Source organism: Lynx canadensis, chromosome B1, assembly GCF_007474595.2.
Source record: "Lynx canadensis isolate LIC74 chromosome B1, mLynCan4.pri.v2, whole genome shotgun sequence".
NCBI lineage: Eukaryota > Metazoa > Chordata > Mammalia > Carnivora > Felidae > Lynx > Lynx canadensis.
In genome coordinates, this window is record NC_044306.2 from 79,705,001 (window position 1) to 79,716,682 (window position 11,682).

General features: G+C 45.4%; 1 protein-coding gene across 4 annotated transcripts in view; it reads right to left on the reverse strand.

Annotated features, from left to right (window-relative positions):
- ARHGAP10 (Rho GTPase activating protein 10) overlaps nt 1-7,889 on the reverse strand; it is a 323,489-nt gene extending 315,600 nt beyond the window's left edge. For 2 of the 4 annotated variants that reach the window (XM_030312950.1, XM_030312949.1), the window contains exon 1: nt 7,628-7,889. In XM_030312950.1, coding sequence (XP_030168810.1) covers nt 7,628-7,781 — 154 coding nt within the window. In that variant the 5' untranslated portion in view covers nt 7,782-7,889. The remainder of the gene's footprint in view (nt 1-7,627) is intronic. The other 2 variants (XM_030312951.1, XM_030312948.1) reach the window with 1 other exon arrangement.
- Nucleotides 7,890-11,682: the final 3,793 nt, after the last annotated feature.

Below are 11,682 nucleotides of genomic sequence, written 5' to 3' on the forward strand. Positions count from 1 at the left end.
TTCTTGCCTCTCTTATGACCCAAAAAACAAACAAAACCGTAAGGTAGTCAAGAGCTATTAGAGTCACAGACTCAAAACAGCTTCTTTGGGGATTTGAGGATTCTTTCATAGATGACAGGATGTACTCTTAGGTACATCCCTCTTAGAGATGTCTCTGGCTGCCTTTTCTCATCTGGAATTTCTCATTGTGAATTTCCCTTAGCAAATACAAGCACTGTCCATTAGTTGTCAAGGTTTCCTTCAGGTTAAACACTAACATTAATGTCCTTTAAAAATATCACTGTAATTTTTAAGTATCTGAAGGCTCCATGAGATGTTATCATCTCAGTACCTGGAACACAACTCTTTCTGTCACCTTCACCCCCCCCCCCCCCCCCCCATCAGTCCTCTGGACAGAGGCCTCCTGCTGACTGCTGGAGTCCCAGCTGCAGGTGGCTTGCTAGATTTACTGCAGCCTTACTGACACCTTCTACTTCACCTTCAAATGTTTGTGAACTGGAAATAAATTCTGGAGAATGTTTTCCCAAGATACGATTTAGCTTCGATTCATCAACTTACTTGCAAGACTTCAATATCCTGCACTACATTCAAACTTTAGAAGCCTTCCCAGAGTTTGTCAAATTTGTCTATCTTCTTGGTCACTGGTAATGAGGACATGAATGAATATACTCTTAGGGGTAATAAGCACTGAAAGGTTACCCAGTAGTCACTGGACCAGAACAGACGTTTCTCAGGCAAGAAAAGGCCCGAATATTAAAACATGTGCCTACAATTTAAAGAATGACATCATACGTGTTAACATTTCACATCTGAATGCTTATTCTTAATGCTTTACATGTATTAACTTATTTAATCCAACTAGCATGCCTATACGGGGGATAGCATTATAATCTACATTTTATGGGTGACAACACAGAGAAAAGCTAGGGGCACCTGGGTGGCTGTCAGTTGAGCTCATCTGACTCTTGGTTTTGGATCAGGTCATGATCCCATGGTTGTAGGATTGAGCCCTACATCAGGTTCCATACTGGGTGTGGAGCCTACTTAAGATTCTCTCCATCTCCCTCTCCCCAGCTCACATGCGCTCTCAAAAAATAAATAAGCCAAACAACTTGACTAGGTTCCACCATCAGTGAGTGGTTGAGGTAGGATATGGACCCAGACAGACCAGTACCCTCAACTTGCACTCTTAATCTTCTATGCTACACTGTGTCATCGGCTATTTTAAAAATTAAAACACAAAATGCCTGTTTTCTCCTCTTCCAAAAGTCAACAATGCTCCCTGGTCCCCTCCAAAAAAATAAGCAAAAAAAAAAAAAAAATGTGGTCAAAGGAACCCCAACAGATAAATAGGAGGACAGGGAAAACGCAACGTGTCAGTAAGATACTGAGCACACCGGATGACTGACCCATAAAACATTCTAAATGAACACAGATGGCTAGTGGAGAGCTCTAAACAGAGACTATTCTAAATGGAGTCAAGGACCACCTGCAGAAAATAAGGTACTTGAAGCTTTTAAAGGCTGTCTAGGTCCATGTCCTAGCTCCAGTCGGACAGTATTTTTATAGAAAGTCTACATACATACTGGAGACCAGCCCACTGTAGTAAAACCCCAAGAGAGAGTTTAAGACTTACCCCAGGTGATGCCCTGATTTGTCGGGGGTCCGTGGTGATTTCTTTGAGGCAAAAAATACCTGAATCTTCTTTTACATTCAGGGAAAAATAATATTTGTAACTTATCAACGTTTTCAATAACATTTTATTTCTATTCTTCTCTAAATTCCACTCAATCCCAGGATCAGCATGAAATTTAGAATCACATTTCTCCATCAATATTGGGATGTGAAGTGGCAGAAAACACAATTCAAACTGGCTTAGGTCATTTAACAATATATCCAGAGCTGGGCTTTAGGCATAGAATAGTCTGTGGCTTCCACAGTGACATCAAAAACCCAGATGCAGTAAGCTGTCTGCTCCACACTCTTTACCTTGGCTCCACTCAGTCCTCCCAAGATGGTAGCAGCTCCAGGCCACACAACCAGATACCACAGAAGAGTAAAGAACCCTTTTGGTGAGTCTCCTCACACAAAAGGAAATCTTTTTCCCAGTCTCCAGCAGACTTCCTATCACGTCTCCATGACCAGAACTGAGAAACATCCTCATTCTGAAACCAGGTTACAAGCACAGAAAATAGGTTCACCATAACGGAGTTAAGAGTTCTGGGACCCTTAACCCTCAATGCATGTTTTTATCACTGCCCAGGTGATTCTAAAGGTCAGCTAGGATTGAAAAACACTGAGTTAGACTAATCCGCAGTGCCCTTAATCATCCTTTCCTGAGTCACCTGGGAAAAGGTAGAGACACCTGAACAAAATTCAAGCCAAAGAGAGAAAAGTAATGTTGGCTAGGCAAACAATAGAGTCTACCCAACACTTAAATGCACGTTTGCAAAACACTTTCACACCATTTTACTCAATCCTCAGGCTGGGCTTTCTGCAACAGTCCCGTTTTACAAATAAGGAAACTGAGGCTCAGGATTACGATGTGAAATTCTTTTAAGTCTTCCAAATTTCTATATGTTTCAATGCAATAGCAACTTGGGAAATTTCCCCCAAAAGGAATTATGGCATGAACTATCTGTCTGAAACATTAATGTAAAGAAAGCAAAAAAAGGGGCGCCTGGGTGGTTCAGTTGCCTAAGCATCCGACTTCAGCTCTGGTCACGATCTCACAGTCTGTGAGTTCAAGCCCCACGTAGGGCTCTGTGCTGACAACTCAGCAGATTCTGTGTCTCCCACTCTCTGCCCCTCCCCCACTCACAGGGGCGCCCACACACGTACGCTCTTTCCAAAATGAATGTCAAGAAAACTGTGATGTCCTGAAGTAAACAAAACAAAAAATCAAGTAAATATTAAAGCAAATATTAAAATATCAAGGCCAGGGCGCCTGGGTGGCGCAGTCGGTTAAGCGTCCGACTTCAGCCAGGTCACGATCTCGCGGTCCGTGAGTTCGAGCCCCGAGTCAGGCTCTGGGCTGATTGATGGCTCAGAGCCTGGAGCCTGTTTCCGATTCTGTGTCTCCCTCTCTCTCTGCCCCTCCCCCGTTCATGCTCTGTCTCTCTCTGTCCCAAAAATAAATAAACGTTGAAAAAAAAAATTTTTTTTTTAAATAAATAAAATATCAAGGCCTAGGGGCGCCTGGGTGGCTCAGTCGGTTAAGCGCCTGACTTCAGCTCAGGTCACGATCTCGCAGTCCGTGAGTTTCAGCCCCGTGTCGGGCTCTGGGCTGATGGCTCAGAGCCTGAAGCCTGCTTCTGATTCTGTGTCTCCCTCTCTCTCTGCTCCTCCCCCATTCATGCTCTGTCTCTGTCTCAAAAATAAATAAAGGTTAAAAAAAATTTTTTTTTTAATAAAAATAAAAAAATAAAATATCAAGGCCTAAAAAAAGTACTAAAACCAAGACTTGGAAGACTGAAATTCTAGTCCTGGCTGCCATCAGCACCCTTCTCCGGGTCTGTGATAAGAGCAGGTTCACTCAGAGGGGCCCTACAGCTTAACTAACACACACCAAGAAAGCTAGACAATCTAACCTTACTAAACAGCGTTTTATGTAACTATGTAAGTGCTTAATAACTGTAAGGACTATTTGTTTAAAAAATACATATTTTTCCTCCAAAACAGAACAAGTTCGCCCAACACTGTCTAATGTAAACTTTGTGAGAAAGCATATACAGCTCATTTCTATTTCTGGCAAATATGCTATACATTTGTATGAATCATAAGCATCTTAAACTATACAGATATCACGTGAAAGGCTTACAAGAGAAAAGACTGTATGAAGAGAGGACACTGGTTATTCTAGGAGAGGCGTGAAAAAGAAAAAGGACTAAAAAATCCATTTAAACAAAGACTCCATTGAATTGGGTGAATGATCTCCAAATGTACCACAGAAGTCAATGATCCCAGACTTCTCTCTGGAGCTCCCGCCTACCCCCACTGCTGTGTCCAAATCCGCCCTGCACACAGATGTCAAATTCTGTCTCGAAACCATCTCTTTCCCATTATGTCAGCCTTTTGCTGAACACCCTTCAGTGATTCTCCACAGGATAAAGTCCACATTCCTGACCTCACTTTTACGACCCTCCATAATCTGAAACTGACCTCTCCCTTTATCCCATTCCAAGCTGGTCTCCTCATGGCCCTCAAACACTGTGGCGGTCTAGTTTCTTTTCAGCTGTTTTCAATCTGACCAAGTTCTACAAGGTTTCATTCCTTACTTAAAACAATGAGTTCCCAAACTCCCAAGTCACATGTCTTCATTCTGACCTACAACAAACTCTTGTTTCTGGCAAAGTTAGAATACTTGCTTGTCACTGAATGTTTAACCTTTTAATATGTGTGTCTGTGTATCCTTTGTTTCTTCAAGAATTTAGCACAATGTGGGGGCACCTGGGTGGCTCAGTCAGTTAAGTGTCTGACTCTTGATCTCGGTTCAGGTCATGATCTCAAGGTTTAGTTTGTGAGCTCCAGCCCTGAGTCACTGACAGCACAGAGCCTACTTGGGATTCTCTCTGTTCCCTCTCCCTGCCACTCCCCTCCCCCCACTCACACACGAGCACCCTCTCTCACTCAAAACAAACTTAAACAAAATGGAATTTAGCACAATGCTACAGGTGTTCAAACATATTCCCTAGATTGAACTGAATTCAACTACAGGATGATAAACTCAAGGACAAGGGCCTTGGGCTTATTACCTCTTTGAATCTCAATCCCAATATTTAATGAATCATAGATGTTAAATATTTGCTGATTGCCGCCATCACTGAACCCAGCAGTAAGCCTTAAAGTCCCACAGAGCCACCTCCAACTTCTTTAAATATTTATGGAATATTCAAACATCAAGACATCAGAACTACATAAATCCAACAAGTATCTAGTGCGCACAGGAGACATCTTACAGGGCAATTAAAAACAGAAATCACTTAAACTCACAATTCTGAAAATGCACCAAATGCTATTTTTGCACAACAAAGTGTAAAACATCCGAAAATTTAATCAGTCTGACCTAGTTGATTGTTATTCTTTCTGCAGCAACTCCCTCCACCTCATGTCCTCCCTTCACTTCTTGGCTCTCAGATGTTATACAGAAAGGCTCAACTGGTTAGGCAAACAGCTGACCTACACTGCAATTTCCAAACACTGCAGGACCTTACCAATGCCTCTAAGAAGTAGGACAAAAGAAACTGAACACAAAAGAATTAAGTGACCTGAGCGGCTGTCATGTAGCCAGGCCCTCACAGTAAAGGTGAATTAAACTCAGGTGCCCTGACTTAAGTCCTATTGGTGCTTGTAGTCTTTGATGGGAACTAGAATTAAAATTTAAGGAGTGGGCTGGGCAAACACAGGGTCTTCCTAACTTGCCTAAAGCAAGTGAGCTAAAGCTGTGGTTTTTTGCTGTCTTCTGGGAAAGAATTTAAGTTAATCAGGGGCACCTGGGTGACTCAGTTGGTTAAGTGGCCAACTTCAGCTCAGGTCATGATCTTGTGGTATGTGATTTCAAGCCCCACATCGGGCTCTGTGCTGACAGGTTGGAGCCTGGAGACTGGAGCCTGCTTCGTCGGATTCTGTGTCTCCCTCTCTCTGACCCTCCCCTGCTCCTACCTACCCTGTGTGTGTCTCTCTCTCCCAAAAGTAAACAAACATTTAAAAAAAAAGAATTTAAGTTAATCAAACACAATGAGGAAAAATGTATACTTTCTGGGGGCTCTTAATCACGATTATAAATTATGTTTCTTATGGTAAAGTACAAGAATCAAAAGGAGTAAGACACCAGTTCACAGAAAGTCTACATTCTGGGGAGGAAGGCTGACAGCTGGCCCCCCAGATGTACCAGCTGCTGCTGGGACACCAGGCATGTGTCCTGTTGGCAGAAGAGGGAACATGCAGTCACATAAATAGCTTTCTACCAGTGGCCAAACTGGCTTTGCCATCTGCCTCTCCCCATACCAAAGCCTCCCCCCTCATCTTCCCAGCTCCAGAGGGAGCTGCTAAGGCCAGTAAGAGAGGAGAACGTACACTCCCCTGGCCACTGACCCAAGCCACAGAAAGGAGTCCTCTCCCTCACGTTCATTCACACATACACGTACACCCTGCCCTCTCCTCCCTCCTTCCTACATACTTACAGACTCTCCCTACTTCCCACCCAACACACATACCTAATCCCAAGGCACTGGACAAAAATCATCCAAATAAGCCCACACATCCCAAAGTGATGCCCAAGCTTCATTTTGCAACACGAACAAGGTCAGAGAACCAAAAGGAATCCTGGACATCATCCAGAGAAGTTGACTGACCTGCTCCCAAAATTACAGGGGTGGCTCACTAAATTCTTCCTATTAAAACTTAGTTCAACTCATTCGTTAAATGAATATTCACTGTTCCAGGCACTGCGCTGGGTTCTTGAGACAGTTTGTTCAGTAGGTTTTAATCTTTCTTAATGCAAAATTGGGCGGGGGGGGGGGGGGGGAGGTGGTAGGGAAGAGGGTGATATAGGGTATTTTTCCCCAGAGTTGATATCTACAAACAAGTGTACAAGTGACTAATTCCCAAAACTGGGAATTACCGAATTGAGAAACTAGAGAAAAGATAAAGACCCCAGCAACACAGGCTTGTAGAAGCTGGATACTGCCCTGTCCCCTGCCTGCTATCTTAAGAGGGCACTCAGCAGCATCCTCAGAAGGGCTATGGGCTACAGGTGTGGTCAGGCCACCCAGCTCCTCACTGGAGCTAATGCCGCCCCATATCCAACAGCATCACCAACTCGGTGTTTCAGCATGAATTTTAGCCTTTCTCCCTCCTAGAAAGAATCTCCTCAGATAATAGATATACCTACAGAGATCTATTTCTCCAGTGGCCATTTCGTAGTTTAGGAAAAAAAAAAAAAAAAAAACAGAGAAGAACCAGGGAGGTTGGCATGAAGCCTGACCAGGGTGAAATTCCCTATTTGCAGGCACTGCTGGTTCCAGCCAAAGGGTAGGCTGTCTGCTCCCCCTTACAAGCCGCAATCTTTGAACCCTCGCCGGCGCAGGAGGTCAAGAATGTGCGGAAAGCAGCACAAGTCCAGGTGGACTTTCTGGTTTGGCACAGGGAAGGACTCGGGACGAGACGGTCAGAAACGATCAGAAAATACCACGGTAAGAGTGTCGTTTCAGGGACTTTTGAAAAATTCAACGCCCAGCAGGTTTTCAAAGAATCCCCAGAAAGTCCTCTGGAGAGGTCACGAGACAAAGCGAGTGAAACTGATGTTTATGTTTCAGGAAAGACCGGGCAGCTTTTAGGGTGCAATCCAACCTGACCTCGGGCGGGCCGGGCAGGGAACGCAGGCACCAAGGGGTGCCGGGCTGCCGGCGGCGCGCTCCCACGCACCGCTCCCGGCTCTGGCCGCTGCCGAGGGCGAGGGGCGGGAAAGGGGACTCGCCGCCGGCTGCCTGCGGAGCCGGGCAGGAGGGAGCCCGGGGCCTCCCGGCTCCACCGGCGGCTGAGCTGGGGCGCGCGACTGCCCTTCGCGCTCCCGCAGAGGCTCCTGCCGGCCGCGCCGCAGCTCGCCCGCGCCCAGGTCGCCGCTTACTTTTGGTCGCTGCGATGAGGTTCTTCCCGTCCTTGATGAGCTCCTTTATGAACTTGTTGGTCCTCTCCAGCTCCGCTTCGTGGGCGCGGATCCTCTCCCTGAACCACGGGCTGTCGAGGTAGCAGTCGCTGAACTCCAGGGGCTGCAGCCCCATGACTGCTGCGGTCCGCCACCCGTCCGCAGCGCCCTGCGGAGATCCGCGTCGGGCTTCGGGGCAGCGGCCAGGAAGTCCCGGAGAGGCGCGCGGCGAGCGCGGCGCGGACGTGTCCCTCGGAGCGGAGCCTGGCGGCCGAAGCGAGCGAGAACCGCGGCGCCCCAATCCCGGCAGCCCCCGCCGATGCCCGGGCGCCCGCGGCCCCGCCCCGCCCCGCAGACCCTCCCCGAGGCGCCAGCCGCCCCGCCCCGCCCCGCCCCGCCCCGCCCCGGGCGCCCGCCTCCGCTCGCCCCTTCTTTATCCGCCTTCCTTCTTCCTCCCTTCCCTTCCCTTCTCTTCCTTTTTCCCCGGCGGCCTCTTCCTTCTCTTCCCCACGCGCAATTGCCCCTCCTCTTCCTTCCGAGCCTCCTCCGATCTAGAATTTCGTCCCGCGCTTCTCCTCCACCCCCGGGGCGCGTGCCCATCCCTTTTTTCAGCTCCCCCACTTGGGATGACTTCCCGCGGGCTCCCGGATGCAGAGAACTCGACCTGGGCAAGGAAGGGGAGACTTAGTTGCAGTCTATAATCCCCGCTCTGCCAGCGACTGCACGCAGAGGTCTGGCCTGCTAGGGGAAACGATGGACTCCTTGATCTCACTTATCCTGGGAGCGACCCTGAGCTGTGAAAGTTTCTCGCACGCAGGGCTCGCTTTTCCTTATTCCCGTTCCCCATCTGCAGTAAAAATGCGTGCTGAATCTCCGCTTTAATTGAAAGCTTTACACGAGCAGGAAGAGTTTGGGGGCCGAGAGCTCCTATTACACCCTGCTGCGTATCCACACTGAACCACTTGGAGGGAGGGAGAGGGGTGGCTAAACCACTGAAAAGTTGTCTCTGTTGTATTCAGCAGATTAAATTTGCTTGGGTAGGTGGAGATGATCTTTATTGTTCTAAAAATAACCGGCGAAAACAAATGCCAGGTTTCACGAGGTGCGGGGGTGACGATCAAATGAGAATTTGTGTCAGCACACATGGAAAAGTATTTTGTGTTCTCTGGCAGAACTCGGATGTGTCTCCCAAAAAGTTAAGATATTTTAAGTTCCTGAAATGTATTTCCAAAAGAAATCAATTGTTCATTACAGTAACTTTTTATAATGGCAACTTACAATTTATTAAGCAATTATTATGTGCCAGGCACACACCAGGAACTCTGCGCACATTTTTCACAAGCTCACAACACATGTTTACATATATAGGTTTACTAAAGATGTTGCTATCCACAAAGAAACTTCAAAGCGATTCTCTAAAACTTTCAGACTCAGCTCTAGGTAATTAAGAATCTGTTTGGACAGCATGTTGTAGGAGCCTAACCCTCAGGAAGAAGTTAAATAAGCCTCCTACTCAATGAGCTCTTTTGTTACAAAATAGCACCTCCAGCGTGGGGCTAACCCTCAGAAAAACAGATAAACATTATTACTTTAATGTCCATCCTCCAGAGAGTTCCAAATGTTTTACAAATAACGTTTAGGCATTGAAAGCTTCAGTTCCTACTAAAATCAGCAGGGGGCTGGATTCTTCAGAGAAGAGAATAAAAGAGGCAAATAGAAGGGGAAAGAGGCAAGAATAAAAGGGATGTAAACAAACAGAGAGGACCTGGCAAAACAAGACAAATTGACAGGCACTCAATCCTCTAGGCCATGGGGTGCCTGGGTGGCTCCCTTAAGCATCCGAATCTTGATTTCAGCTCAGGTTATGATCTCACAGTTCGTGAGTTTGAGCTGTGGAGCCTGCTTGGGATTCTCTTTCTGCCCCTTCCTGGCTTGCATTCTCTCTCACTCTCAAAACAAATAAAAATAAATATATATTTTTTTAATTCCTCTGGGCAAAACCCTAAACCTATCCTCATAAAGGGGGGCTGCTGATACTCCTCAATGCATTAAACATAAATTTAACATGTGAGCCAGCAATTGCACTCCCTAGGTATGTACCCAAAAGAAATGAAAGCATGTTTGCACAAATAAATACTTGTTCATAGTAGCATTGTTCATAATAACCAAAAAGTGGAATCAGCGCTAATGTCCATCAACTGATGAATGGGTTGATAAACACAATGTGTGTATCCATACAGTGGAATATTAATCTACTAATGGAATATTAATAGAGAAAGATTAAGGACTGATGCATGCTACAACACAATGAACCTTCAAAACATAATGCTAAGTGGAAGAAGCCAGTCACAAAAAGCCACATATATTATTCAACTCATGTGAAATGTCCAGAACAGGGAAATCCATAAGAGACAGAAAGTAGATTAGTTATTGCCAGAGGCTGGATGGTGGGGTGGGGGTAGAATAAGGGTTTCCTTTGGGGATGATGAAAATAATTTAAACTTAGATTTTGGTAATGATTGTACAACTCTGTAACTCTACTAAAAATCATTAAATTGTATACTTTAAATGGGTGAAGTTTTTTTGGTATGTGAAATACCTCAACTGTAAAGTTTAAAAAGGAGGGTGGGGTGGGGGCTGCTCCAGGAGTGCCTCTTCCTCCTTACCACTTTCTACTTCCAGCCACAAAAACTCTGGTTCAATGTGGCCAGATATTTAGATATTTTGGAACAAAACAATTATACAATTATACAATTGTTTAAAACAATTATACAACATCATGAAAATACTGTTACTTGTGTCTTTACACATACACACACACATACACACACTCCCCAAAACAATTTAAACAGCAGGTGAATATAAATCTTAATTCAACATTAAATTTTTTTTTTTTAAAAAAAAGGGGGCGCCTGGATGGCTCAGTTGGTTAAGTGTCCGGCTTCGGGTCAGGTCATGATCTCATGGTTCATGGGTTCGAGCCCCACGCCAGGCTCTGTGCAGACAGCTCAGAGCCTTGAGCCTGTTTCAGATCCTGTGTCTCCCTCTCTCTGTGCCCCTCTCCCACTCACACACTCTCTCTCTCCCTCAGGAATAAATAAACGTTAAAAAAATTTTTGTAAATCTTAATACTAAATAGCTCTACCAATGATCACCAAGAGTGGAAGGCCCTAATTAGTTTTATTCAGTTACACCTTGTACCTGGCCTGGTAGAAATGATCAGTAACTGTGGAATGAATGAGAAGTATGGCCAAGTAAGGGAAACCCTTATGGTACAATGGTACCATTTCTCCTAAAGAAATTTAGGAGCTCCAGGGCACCTGGGTGGCTTAGTCAAGTGTCCGACTTTGGCTCAGGTCATGATCTCCAGGTCTGTGAGTTCAGGCCCCACGTCAGGCTCTGTGCTGACAGCTCAGAGCCTGGAGCTTGCTTCAGATTCTGTGTCTCCCTCTCTCTCTGCCCCTCCCCCGCCTCAAAAATAAAAATAAACATAAAAAAAAAAGAAATTTAGGAGCTCCTACTCAGCTTCCCTACTTAGTAGTTGTACCAGCTTGGCAAAGGAAAATCTCTAAATCTCAGGCTTACCATCCATGGCATGGAGACAATGATGCTGCAAGTGCAAGTTGGTTGAGAAAACTTAATAAAATTTTTGTTCATAGTAATTTTTGTTTTTGTAAAGCACCTGCTGAAAGCAAGAATGCTGATGGTCAGGAGGAGGCAGAGATGAAGATTACATTCCACCAGTATGTGAAAAATGGGGGGGGGGGGCAGGGAAACCTGTCCTCCTAAAATCATAGCATTAAACCATGTAAGACAGAATTCAAGGAAAGTGATCACAAAAGCAGATGCTCCAGAGTTCCTAGGCCCCAATTTTGTTCATTAATCAATTCATTCTTCCCACAAATATCTGTGAAGTTTCTATATGTATTACGAACCATACTAGGTGTTGGTGATACAGCAGAATACAAAACAGTGTCTATCCTCACTGTGCTTTTGTTCTCTAGAGGGAAATTGGCATGGTACCAAACAACAGCAAC